Source organism: Eumetopias jubatus, unplaced genomic scaffold, assembly GCF_037043125.1.
Source record: "Eumetopias jubatus isolate StellerSeaLion01/CBP00866 unplaced genomic scaffold, mEumJub1_p1.0 scaffold_10, whole genome shotgun sequence".
Taxonomy (NCBI): domain Eukaryota; kingdom Metazoa; phylum Chordata; class Mammalia; order Carnivora; family Otariidae; genus Eumetopias; species Eumetopias jubatus.
In genome coordinates this window covers 61,557,215-61,570,589 of record NW_028274816.1, presented here as the reverse complement: position 1 = coordinate 61,570,589, position 13,375 = coordinate 61,557,215, and the positions used below count along the sequence as shown (strand labels likewise).

General features: G+C 46.9%; 1 protein-coding gene across 6 annotated transcripts in view; it reads left to right on the top strand.

Moving 5' to 3' along the window:
- LOC148163290 (leukocyte immunoglobulin-like receptor subfamily A member 6) overlaps positions 1-13,375 on the top strand; it is a 13,971-nt gene extending 596 nt beyond the window's left edge. For 2 of the 6 annotated variants that reach the window (XM_088027878.1, XM_088027879.1), the window contains exons 2-8: positions 20-55; positions 230-514; positions 660-962; positions 1,190-1,486; positions 1,696-1,998; positions 11,857-11,907; positions 12,051-13,375. In XM_088027878.1, coding sequence (XP_087884004.1) covers positions 20-55; positions 230-514; positions 660-962; positions 1,190-1,486; positions 1,696-1,998; positions 11,857-11,907; positions 12,051-12,187 — 1,412 coding nt within the window. In that variant the 3' untranslated portion in view covers positions 12,188-13,375. Of the gene's footprint in view, positions 1-19; positions 515-659; positions 963-1,189; positions 1,487-1,695; positions 2,182-2,274; positions 2,697-11,856; positions 11,908-12,050 lie in introns of all 6 variants that reach the window. The other 4 variants (XM_088027880.1, XM_088027881.1, XR_015769219.1 and 1 more) reach the window with 3 other exon arrangements.

Below are 13,375 nucleotides of genomic sequence, written 5' to 3'. Positions count from 1 at the left end.
CACAGGAACTCTCTTCCAGGGCTGAGTGTGGGCCCCAGGACCCGAGTGCAGGCAGGTGAGTCTGTCCCCAGGGGTCTCAGTCCCACCTCCTCACTGGGGGTCACCCACCAGGCAGAGGGGATGGAGAACAGCAGTTCTGGGCTGACGGAGGGGGACGTCTGGGGGTTTGGGGCACAGCTGGGACCTGGGGGTGGGGAAGGCCTTGTTCCTAGGCTCTGTTTCCTTCCAGGGACCCTCCCCAAACCCACCATCTGGGCTGAACCAGGCTCTGTGATCCCCCGGGGGACATCTGTGACCATCTGGTGTTGGGGGAGCCTGGAGGCCCAGGAGTACTGCCTATATAAAAAGGGAAACTCAGTGTACTGGGACAGACAGAAGCCACTGGAGGCCAGGAACAAGGCCAAGTTCTCCATGGGACACATGGCAGATGATTTACCAGGACGATATCTCTGTTCCTATCGCAGTCCCACTGGCTGGTCAGAGCTCAGTGACCCCCTGGAGCTGGTGGTGACAGGTGCGAGCCCACTCAAGGTCCCAGCCCCAGGCTCTGCCCTCAGGAAGGGGGTCTGCTCTCAGGTGTCTCCCTGTCACAGCCCAGCCCTGGGGATGATGTGGGGGATCTGAGCCTCATTTAACACCGTCCCCTTCTCCTCCCCTAGGATTGCACGACAAACCCAGACTCATAGCCACGCCAAGCCCTGTTGTGACCTCAGGAGGGAACGTGACCCTCCAGTGTGGCTCGTGGGTGGGATTCCACAGGTTCATCCTGATGAAGGAAGGAGAACGCCAGACCTCCTGGACCCGGGACTCCCAGCCAGCCCCCAGGGGGTGGTTCCAGGCCCTGTTCCCTGTGGGCCCTGTGACCCCCAGCCTCAGGTGGACGTTCAGATGCTATGGTTATTACAGCAACACCCCCCAGGTGTGGTCACTCCCCAGTGACCCCCTGGAGCTGGTGGTCTCAGGTGAGGGAGTCTGATTGTTGCCCCATCCATGTTTTGAGGCACCAGACAGGTTATGGGGGCTCTGCTCCCAGGGGAGCCCCAGACGAGAGGGTAGAATGGGAGACAACAGGGGCTCACAGGTCAGAGACACTGAGGGTGATGGACCGTGAGGCCCGGGGGTCAGGACGGGAGAAGGGAGGTTTGGGGAGAATAATCAGCCCCTGCAATCCACGGCTGGTCTCTCCCAGGTGTGTCGGGCAAGCCCTCCCTCCTGAGCCAGCAGGGCCCTGTCGTGACCTCTGGACAGAGCCTGACCCTCCAGTGTCGCTCTGATGTTGGCTACGACAGATTCGCTCTGTCCAAGGAGGGAGCAGGTTACCTTCTCCGGCGCCTTGGCCGGCAGCCCCACGCTGGGCTCTCTGGGGCGAACTTCGACCTGGACCCTGTGAGACCCTCCCACGGCGGCCGGTACACATGCTATGGTGGACAGAACCTCTCCTCCGAGTGGTCGGCCCCCAGTGACCCCCTGGACATCCTGGTCGCAGGTGAGATGCCACAGGTCAGTCAGGACCCCAGACCCTGCACAGCTCCTGCCAGGGGGACCCCAGGCAGTGGTGGTGGGACCAGAGGTGTGGGGTCCCCAGGGAGGGAGAGAGACAGACAGAGACAGAGAAGGGAGAGACCCAGAGGACACAGACAGACTCAGTTCAGAACAAGGGCTGGACAGCCCCTCACCCGCCCTTCCTCTCTCTAGGACAGCTCCCCTACAAACCCTCCCTCTCAGTGCAGCCAGGACCCACGGTGACCTCAGGAGAGAATTTGACCCTGCTGTGTCAGTCATGGAGCTCTGTGGACACTTTCCTTCTATCCAAGGAGGGGGCAGCCGATCCCCCGCTGCGTCTTAGATCAAAGCACCGAGCTGGGCAGCACCAGGCTGAATTCTCCATGAGTCCTGTGACCTCAGCCCACGGGGGGACCTACAGGTGCTACGGCTCAGTGAGCACCTCCCCCTACGTGTTGTCACAGCCCAGTGACCCCCTGGAGCTCCTGGTCATAGGTGAGAGACCCCTGACCCTGACCTGTATGAGCTCGGTCAGCTCAAGATGCACGTGTCAGGAAAGCCCGACACAGTAGCAAATGCGGGGGTCACGGGTGCTCCACGGAGGAGGGTCCATCCCAGGGGAGACTGGAAAGATCCACAGCCTCCACCGGGTTCCCCTATACTGCAGTCTCAGCAGAGGTAAGGAGGCGGGGGCTGCATGAGGGGTGGGGGGTGAGAATGATCGTGAGTAGACAGAGGCCTCCCACTCACCTCCTGCCCCCTCCATATCAGAATCTGCTCTGTGGTGTCAGCCCCACAGGACACTGTCCTGGAGAGAAGCCTCCCCGCCTGCAGGCTCCGCTCTGCTGCCCCCTGTGCTCACCTGGGGGCCTCCCTGCCCCTCGGTGCACACCCGAGATTGAGGAGGGGCCGTGCCCGGCTCACGGGAGTCCCCAGGGATGCCGCACCGTGAGCCCATGTGCAGCGGGTGTCCACTGTGCACTGTGTGTGGACGCTTGTCCAGGGTCCCTGTGCCTGCTTCTCACACCTTCTACAGCAGCACCTGCAGACGTGATGACAAAGGGACCTCAGGTGACAGGGATGCAGACGCAGAAACAAGTCATCCCTCTCCGGTGCGCACGGGGTTAGATCAGATTCACACATTCCTCGTGGGGAAGAACTTCTGGGCACTACCGAGTCTTGGCACATTTTTAGTGAGTCTCATTTATTTACTTATTTCCTGCGTAAAAATCAGTGATTCATCACTTACATGAACTTCATAGCCTTTGAACTTTTTTCATAAAAGTGGTGTCAATCTGCAGCCTGTTCTATGAACTTCTTCCTTACTTTAATACCATATATGTCAGTTGTCTGAATAATAGTTCGCTATGCCTAAGAGAGCTATGAGTATGGGCGTATCTTTATGTGCTGTGAACTCACTACGCTCTTTTCCTTTCAACTATTTCTCAATACTCTGCTAAAAATTACACACGGAAATTTCACTTTCTCGTTTCCAAAATGCACACCTGTGTTTCTCACTTCAAAGGATGGAGAAAATGGCCACAAGATTCATGTCAGGGAAACAGCTTGATTTATACCTCAAATTTATTTTAAAGCAAGTTCATTAAAAACCTGTTTTTATATCGAAAGTACTGCGAACCTATCCATTTCAACCCATTTTCCTGCTTCATTAGGGTTCTATTAAAAATGTGACCTTTTCCTGAAAGATGTACATCTCCTGAACAACTATGTTTTCTCTTTGATATTGAGCCATATGAGGCTCTTTACAAAGGCTTCCTGATTTCAAACATTTGGGTGTTAACCCAACTGCATAACATTTACTGTTCACTCGTATTTTCTGAATTGTAGAAGCTACTATTACCTTGACCATTTGTATGAATTTTTTTAAATTTTTTATTGTTATGTTAATCACCATATATTACATCATTTGTTTTGGTGTAGTGTTCCATGATTCATCGTTTGTTCATAACACCCAGTGCTCCATGCAGAATGTGCCCTCTTTAATACCCATCACCAGGCTAACCCATCCCCCCACCCCCCTAAGCTCTAGAACCCTCAGTTTGTTTTTCAGAGTCCATCATCTCTCATGGTTCCTCTCCCCCTCCAACTTACTCCCCTTCATTCTTCCTCTCCTGCTATCTTCTTCTTTTTCTTTTCTCTTAAAATATGTTGCGTTATTTGTTTCAGAAGTACAGATCTGTGATTCAACAGTCTTGCACAATTCACAGCGCTCACCGTAGCACATACCCTCCCCAATGTCTATCACCCAGCCACCTCATCCCTCCCACGCCCGACCGCTCCAGCAAACCTCAGTTTGTTCCTGAGATTAAGAATTCCTCATATCAGTGAGGTCATATGATACATGTCATTCTCTGATTGACTTATTTCACTAAGCATAACACCCTCCAGTTCCATCCACGTCGTTGCAAATGGCAAGATCTCATTCCTTTTGATGGCTGCATAATATTCCATGGTGTATATATACCACTTCTTCTTTATCCATTCATCTGTCGATGGACATCGTGGCTCTTTCCACAGTTTGGCTATTGTGGACATTGCTGCTATAAACATTGGGGTGCACGTACCCCTTCGGGTCCCTACATTTGTATGTTTGGTGTAAATACCCAATAGTGCAATTGCTGGATCGAATGGTAGCTCTAATTTCAACTGTTTGAGGAACCTCCATACTGTTTTCCAGAGGGGTTGCACCAGCTTGCATTCCCACCAACAGTGTAGGAGGGTTCCCCTTTCTCCACATCCCCGCCAACATCTGTCCTTCCCTGACTTGTTAATTTTAGCCATTCTGACTGGTGTGAGGTGGTATCTCATTGAGGTTTTGATCTGCATTTCCCTGATGCCGAGCGATGTTGAGCACTTTTTCATGTGCCTGTTGGCCATTTGGATGTCTTCTTTGGAAAAATGTCTGTTCATGTCTTCTGCCCATTTCTTGATTGGATTATTTGTTCTTTGGGTGTTGAGTTTGATAAGTTCTTTATAGATTTTGGATACTAGCCCTTTATCTGATATGTCATTTGCAAATATTTTCTCCCATTCTGTCGGTTGTCTGTTGGTTTTGTGGACTGTTTCTTTTGCTGTGCAAAAGCTTTTTATCTTGATGAAATCCCAATAGTTCATTTTTGCCCTGGCTTCCCGTGCCTTTGGCGATGTTTCTAGGAAGAAGTTCCTGCGGCTGAGGTCAAAGAGGTTGCTACCTGTGTTCTCCTTTAGGATTTTGATGGACTCCTGTCTCACGTTTAGGTCTTTCAACCATTTGGAGTCTATTTTTGTGTGTGGTGTAAGGAAATGGTCCAGTTTCATTCTTCTGCATGTGGCTGTCCAATTTTCCCAGCACCGTTTGTTGAAGAGACTGTCTTTTTTCCATTGGACATTCTTTCCTGCTTTGTCAAAGATCAGTTGACCATAGAGTTGAGGGTCCATTTCTGGGCTCTCGATTCTGTTCCATTGATCTATGGGTCTGTTTTTGTGCCAGTACCATACTGTCTTGATGATGACAGCTTTGTAATAGAGCTGGAAGTCCGGAATTGTGATGCCGCCAACTTTGCTTTTCTTTTTCCATATTCCTCTGGCTATTCGGGGTCTCTTCTGGTTCCATACAGATTTTAGGATTCTTTGTTCCATTTCTTTGAAAAAAGTGGATGGTATTTTGATGGGGATTGCATTGAATGTGTAGACTGCTCTAGGTAGCATTGACATCTTCAAAATGTTGGTTCTCCCAATCCATGAGCATGGAACGTTTTTCCATTTCTTTGTGTCTTCTTCAATTTCTTTCCCGAGTATTTTATAGTTTTCTGAGTACAGATCCTTTGCCTCTTTGGTTAAATTTATTCCTAGATATCTTACGGTTTTGGGTGCAACTGTGAATGGGATCGACTCCTTGATTTGTCCCTCTTCTGTCTTGTTGTTGGTGTATACGAATGCCACTGATTTCTGTGCATTGATTTTATAGCCTGCTACTTGACTGAATTCCTGTATGAGTTCTAGCAGTTTTGGGGTGGAGTCTTTTGGGTTTTCCACATACAGTATCATATCATCTGCAAAGAGTGAGACTTTGACTTCCTCTTCGCCGATTTGGATGCCTTTGATTTCTTTTTGTTGTCTGATTGCTGTGGCTAGGACTTCTAATACTATGTGGAAAATAGTGGTGAGAGTGGACATCCCTGCCGCGTTCCTGACCTTAGGGGAAAAGCTCTCAGCTTTTCCCCATTGAGAATGATATTTGCTGTAGGTTTCTCGTAGATGGCTTTTATGGTATTGAGGTATGTACCCTCTATCCCTATACTCTGAAGAGTTTTGATCAAGAAAGGATGCTGTACTTTGTCAAATGCTTTTTGTGCATCTATTGAGAGGATCATATGATTCTTGTTCTTTCTTTTGTTAATGTATTGTATCACGTGGATTGATTTGCGGATGTTGAACCAGCCTTGCAGCCCAGGGATAAATCCCACTTGGTCGTGGTGAATAATCCTTTTAATGTACTGTTGGATCCTATTGGCTAGTATTTTGGTGAGAATTTTTGCATCCATGTTCATCAAGGATACGGTCTGTAATTCTCCTTTTTGATGGGGTCTTTGTCTGGTTTTGGGATCAAGGTAATGGTGGCCTCATAAAATGAATTTGGAAGTTTTCCTTCCATTTCTATTTTTTGGAACAGTTTCAGGAGAATAGGCATTAATTCTTCTTTAAATGTCTGATAGAATTCCCCTGGGAAGCCATCTGGCCCTGGGCTTTTGTTTGTTGGGAGATTTTTGATGACTGCTTCAATTTCCTTAGTGGTTATAGGTCTGTTCAGGTTTTCTATTTCTTCCTGGTTCAATTTTGGTAGTTGATACATCTCTAGGAATGCACCCATTTCTTCCAGGTTATCTAATTTGCTGGCATAGAGTTGCTCATAATATGTCCTTATAATTGTTTGTATTTCTTTGGCGTTGGTTGTGATCTCTCCTCTTTCATTCATGATTTTGTTCATTTGGGTTATTTCTCTTTTCTTTTTGATCAGTCTGGCCAGGGGTTTATCAATCTTGTTAATTCTTTCAAAGAACCAGCTCCTAGTTTCGTTGATCTATTCTACTGTTCTTTTGGTTTCTATTTCCTTCATTTCTGCTCTGATCTTCATTGTTTCTCTTCTCCTGCTGGGTTTAGGCTTTATTTGCTGTTCTTTCTCCAGCTCCTTTAGGTGTAGGGTTAGGTTGTATATTTGAGACCTTTCTTGTTTCTTGAGAAAGGCTTCTTTGCTATATACTTTCCTCTCAGGACTACCTTTGCTGTATCCCAAAGATTTTGGACAGTTGTGTTTTCATTTTCATTGGTTTCCATGAATTTTTTTAATTCTTCTTTAATTTCCTGGTTGACCCATTCATTCTTTAGTAGGATGCTCTTTAGCCTCCATGTATTTGAGTTCTTTCCGACTTTCCTCTTGTGATTGCGTTCTAGTTTCAAAACACTGTGGTCTGAAAATATGCAGGGAATGATCCCAATCTTTTGGTACCGGTTGAGACCTGATTTGTGACCTAGGATGTGATCAATTCTGGAGAATGTTCCATGGGCACTAGAGAAGAATGTGTATTCCGTTGCTTTGGGATGGAATGTTCTGAATATGTCTGTGAAGTCCATTTGGTCCAGTGTGTCATTTAAAGTCTTTATTTCCTTGTTGATCTTTTGCTTAGATGATCTGTCCATTTCAGTCAGGGGGGTGTTAAAGTCCCCCACTATTATTGTGTTGTTGTCAGTGTGTTTCTTTGCTTTTGTTATTAATTGCCTTATATAATTGGCTGCTCCCATGTTCGGGGCATAGATATTTACAATTGTTAGATCTTCTTGTTGGATAGACCCTTTAAGTAGGATATAGTGTCCTTCCTCATCTCTTATTACAGTCTTTGTTTTAAAATCTAGTGTGTCTGATATAAGGATTGCCACCCCAGCTTTCTTTTGGTGTCCATTAGCATGGTAAATGGTTTTCCACCCCCTCACTTTCAATCTGGGGGTGTCTTTGGGTCTAAAATGAGTCTCTTGCAGACAGCATATTGATGGGTCTTGTTTTTGAATCCAATCTGATAGCCTGTGTCTTTTGATTGGGGCATTGAGCCCATTTACATTCAGGGTAACTAGTGAAACGTATGAATTTAGTGCCATTGTATTGCCTGTAGGGTGACTGTTACTGTATGTTGTCTGTGTTCCTTTCTGATCTTTGCTGCTTTTAGGCTCTCTCTTTGCTTAGAGGACCCCTTTCAATATTTCTTGGAGGGCTGGTTTCGTGTTTGCAAATTCCTTTCGTTTTTGTTTGTTCTGGAAGCTTTTTATCTCTCCTTCTAATTTTCAATGACAGCCTAGCTGGATATAGTATTCTTGGCTGCATATTTTTCTCGTTTAGTGCTCTGAAGATATCTTGCCAGTCCTTTCTGGCCTGCCAGGTCTCTGTGGATAGGTCTGTTGCCAATCTAATATTTTTACCATTGTACGTTACATATCTCTTCTCCCGAGCTGCTGTCAGGATTTTCTCTTTGTCTCTGAGACTCGTAAGTTTTACTATTAGATGTCGGGGTGTTGACCTATTATTATTGATTTTGAGAGGGGTTCTCTGTGCCTCCTGGATTTTGATGCCTGTTTCCTTCCTCACATTAGGGAAGTTCTCTGCTATTATTTGCTCCAATATACCTTCTGCCCCTCTCTCTCTTTCTTCTTCTTCTGGGATCCCAATTATTCTAATGTTCTTTCGTCTTATCACATCACTTATCTCTCGAATTCTGCCCTCGTGATCCTGTAGTTGTTTCTCTCTCTTTTTCTCAGCCTCTTTATTTTCCATCATTTGGTCTTCTATATCGCTGATTCTCTCTTCTGCCTCATTTATCCTAGCAGTTAGTGCCCCCATTTTTGATTGCACCTCATCAATAGCCTTTTTGATTTCGACTTGGTTAGATTTTAGTTCTTTTATTTCTCCAGAAAGGGTTTCTCTAATAACTTCCACGCTTTTTTCAAGCCCAGCTACTATCTTTAAAGTCATGATTCTGAACTCTAGGTCCGACATCGTACTAATGTCCGTATTGAGTAGGTCCCTGGCTGACGGTACTACCTCTTGTTCTTTATGCTGAGGTGATTTTTTTCGTCTTGTCATTTTGTCCAGAGGAGAATAGATGAATGAGAGAACAAAATGCAAACAGGTTTACAACGTCCCCAGCAAATATACTCTATACAAATCAGAAAAGACCTGAAACCAGGGGAAAAGAAAGGGAAAGAAAGAAAAAAGAAAGAGAAAAAAAAAGATAAACACAAAAACAGAACAATACAAAAAAAGCAGAATGTGATCAAATATGATCAGACTAGTGCATAGATCAGTGCCACACACTAGATTTTGGGCGTATTTTGGTCTGTTAGAAAAAAGTGCCTCCTAAAATTTTAAAGGAAGAAAGACATATATGTACAAAATAAGGGTTGATACAATGAAGGGATAGAAGATGACTGTAAAGATGAAAATTATAAAACATTTTATAAAGGGACTTGATAAGATAAGAAGTTGTTTGAAAAAAGAAAGAAGATTAAAAAAAAAGAAAGAAAAAAGGGAGAGAATGTGATCAGGCAGGAGACTAGAACAGAGCCATACACTAGTGATTTAGGGTATATTTTGATCTGTTAGAAGAAACTGTATCTCAAAATTTTAAAGAGAGAACAACTTATATGTATATGGAAAAATAAGGGTAACTACTATGAAGGGATAAAATATGACTCTAAAAATGAAAAATAAAAAATGTTTTTTTTTTTAAAAAGAGATTGATAGGATGTTGGTTGAAAAAGGGAAAAAGAAAAAAAACAGTTAACAAAAATTAACTTTGATGAACTAATGAATCATGGTAAAAAAAAGCCATGAATTCTATGTGCAGTATTCCCCTAGCGCTGGAGTTCTCCCGTTCTCCTTGATCGGTAAACTTGGTCTTGGTTTGCTGGCTGTTCGTGCTGATCTTCTGGGGGAGGGGCCTGTTGCTGTGGTTCCCAAATGTCTTTGCCGGAGGCTGAATTGCCCCGCCCTTGTCGGTCCGCGCTAAGCAAGCTGCTCGGGTTTGATCTCAGGATCTTTTGTTCCCTGCAAGCTCTCCGTACAGCTTTGGAAGACCAGGGCAAAAATGGTGGCCTCCCGATCTCCACCCGGAGGAGCTGAGAACTCAGGGCCCCGCTCCTCAGTGTGCCCACAGAGAAAAGCAGTCACTCCCTTGTCCCCGATCTCTGGCCGCTCTCCGCGCTCACCCGGCCTGTGACCGAGCGTTGCTATCTCTGCCACCCGACCCCGTGTGGAGTCTCCAAACCCAGCAGATCCCTGCGGTGCGTTCCCGTGCCGCTCCTCCCCAGGAAGGAAGGGGAGTCTCCCCGGATCTGCCGCTTGTTGGGTCCCTGCTGGAGGAGTAGTGGCCCTACTGTGTCACCGATCACAGTTTATGGCAACCCCAAGCTGAGAGCCCGCGCCTCAGCTCCGTCTCTGCAGCCGGCTTCCCCGCTCCAATACCTGGGAGCTCTGGCGCACTCGGGCTCCCCCGGTCTTTCTGTGACCCCAAGGGTCCTGAGACCACACTGTCCCGGGAGGATTCCACCCCCTGCTTAGCCACTGCAGGGACGTCCCTCAGTGGAGCCGACTTCTAAGAGTTCCGATTTTGTGCTCCGCGGCTCTATCACTTGCCAGAAGCGGCCGGCGGAGGCCCCCCCCCCGCCGTCTATCCTCCCGAATATCGCCTCGGATTCACTTCTCCGCACGTCCTACCTTCCAGAAAGTGGTCGCTTCTCTGTTCAGATAGTTGTTGCTACTCTCCTCTTTGATCTCCTGTTGAGTTCGTAGGTGTTCAGAATGGTTTGATCCCTATTCAGCTGAATTCCTGAGACCAGACGAAATCTAGGTCTCCTAAACCTCCGCCATCTTGCTGCGCCCCCCTTGTATGAATTTTTATTATTAGGATTGCTCCATATTTTCTTTTTCCTTTTTTTTTTTTACTGTTTTCTTTTCATATGAAAACTGGGTTAAGAGAGGTCAATGGTTTCCCAGTTTGTGTGTTCCCTCCATAGGAAATTCCACCAGCTCTCTCCTTTCCTGGAGGTTAGAAATCCACACGTAGGGACTTCCTCAGGTCTGGCCTGTGATATAGTGGGGACAGAGGTTGCCCTTTCAATGGAAATAAAACGATTAACTCTCCGTACTTGAAACCTCACCAGATTGATAGAGTTTGTCCCCAAACAGTGAGATGAGGATGGAGACTCCTCCTTCTGGGCACGCGACCCTGACCTGCCTCCAATTCCCCAAAGCCTGAGTCCAGACCCTCATATCCCCTGCCCACCCCCACATGCCACAGACTCGAGTGCCCTCCTGTTGAGGGACAGACAGACTGTACCTCTCTCTCTCTCTAGACAGAACACCATAGATATCAGTATATATACAGCTGCTTATGTATTTATATTATATCTGCTATTTTACAAATAAACATGGTTATAAAAATCCATACCTATAATCTATGAGCGTAAAACACATATACATCTATATCCATGTATATGTATCTGCAGCCATTGGTCCTCATGCCCATCATCTTCATCCCATAGTTTTCACATGTCTGTAACTGGTCTTCCTGTCTAGATCCACACTGAGAGCAAGGAATAATGGTGTTCATATGACCCAATGACTGAACATCTTTAGGAGAGACATATCAATTTGGTTGATGTAGATGTGATACAGATCGATCGATCGAACGATCTATCATCTATCTCTCTATGAGTCTAGCACCGTAGGTATTTCTAACTATATGAAGAATGAATTAATGAACACATCCAAGAATGAATACTCTAGGTACAGATTAAAATGCAGAAACTGAAGAATGGGAGCCGGATGACATGGAGCTAAGGGGACCCTGTGCCAGACTTTGGCCCTTCTGTGCTCCTGACCGTCAGGAGCCCCTGACACCGGCCCCTCGTCCATGGACGCTGGGTCCTCAGCTACTGAATAAGTGAGAACTCTCATTTGCAGGGACATGAGCACAGGAGGTTTGTGTCCCAGACTGAACAGAAAACATACAAGAACATGATGATTTCTGTGTTGGGAGGCCATTTTTCTCTGCAATCCTGAGCGCCTGGGGCATGGCTGGAATCTATCCAGAATGACTCAGAAGCAAAGTCTGAAATCAAGGAAAATAAGGAGGCTGAAGGAATCCAGCGAGGAGAGCAGAGCAAACTCTCCTAGTAGAGAGAGGGGCTAGGTCAGGAACTGTACAAAAAGTGCTAGGCACAAGTTGAGGGACATAGAACACAGAACAGAGGGCTGGCCGGACAGGGGTCTCCAGCTCCTTCCATCTGTTTCCATCTTCCCTGCAGGAACAGCTGACACCCTGAGCCCACCCCAAAACAATTCAGACCCCAGCAGTGGTAAGTAGAAGAATGTCTCAGTGATGGGGCTGAGGTGGAGGGGGTGTCCTGTCAGGGGGAGGCGGGTGTCCTGGGTGCACATCCAGGATCTGGGTGATTTGGGTCCACACTGACCTCTGCAACCTCTCTGTCCTCATTCTTAGCTTCAGATCGCAGGGATTACACGGTGGAGAATCTCATCCGTATGGGCGTGGCTGCCTTGATCCTGCTGGTCCTCGGGATTCTGCTATTAGAGGCCCAGCACAGCCAGACAAGGACCCCAGATGCAGCCAGGAGCTAAACACAAGGGGGAGCAAACACACCATTCCCTGTGGCAGACCTTTGGACATCAATCTGATGTGCCCAAGGGGATCCGGATGAAAGCCTACAGCTCATGCTAGCTGATCTGTATGCTGAGAACATCCAGGGGGAAACATGGTTTAGATGCCAGGAAATGTCTGGGCTGTTCTCAGTCCAGGACTCGTCCCCCATGAACTGTGGTGCTTTCCCTCCTGCCATTGTTGGACATCCTTGACTGCCCCCCTGTCTTTCCTCATCCCTGTGGTGTGAGAGTTCGTCCCACACAGCGGAGTTGCGTTCATACCTTCTTAGAGCAGCAGCTCTGGTCCACCTTCGTGGGATACATTTCCCTTTACTTTCCATTTCCTCTTTCCCTGAGGTGCACTATGGACCACCATCTCTTCAGCCCAAAACACAAAATCTGTTTTCATAAGTAAATAGATGGGTGAAAATCAGGTCCGCTTTGGAACACATGAAGCCAAAACCTTTCCCTAAACCCTCTCTGGACTCATAGAGGTCTTCTATCCTCATGAGATGACACCTGGTAGAGTTTTCCAGAAATACCATCAGTTTGAGGGAGCTCAGGGGTGTTTGAAGTGAAGCCTGGTGGTGAACTACTACACTGACTCCAAGATATAAATGTGGTTTTTTTTTAATGTTGTGATTCGTGGCATTTGCCCATTTCTTGGGTGTAAACACTCCCGTCATGAACAACATTAAGGAGACGCACGAATGCACCGTGTGCCCAGTCACGGGGTCATGGATACAGCATCTTTCACAAGTGAGTGTGATCTAGCTGCAGGCGCACCTCGCTGGTGACCCGCCGTGCACATGTGCTTCCTTTTATTTTAAGGTTCCTGGGATTTACCACCTCGATGTAATGCCACAGTTTCAGGGAAATTGTGACGCCCAAATCCTCCTGCATGCACAGGAGAGGCAAGAGAACACAAGGGCAAAATCCAATGTTGGAGAAAACATTGTGCACTTAGACGGCCAGTACATTACATTACAAACAATTGGAGGAGAAAATCAGAATCCCATGGTGAAAGGAAGGGACACAGCTCTGGCCTATAACTCCACACCCTAGAGGAAAGTGTGTGCGTATGCACGGTGACACCTGCAGGAGAATATTGACAAGGCTGTTGCTCTCTGTAGACAAAACCATACAAATAAAATTACAATTAAGGAA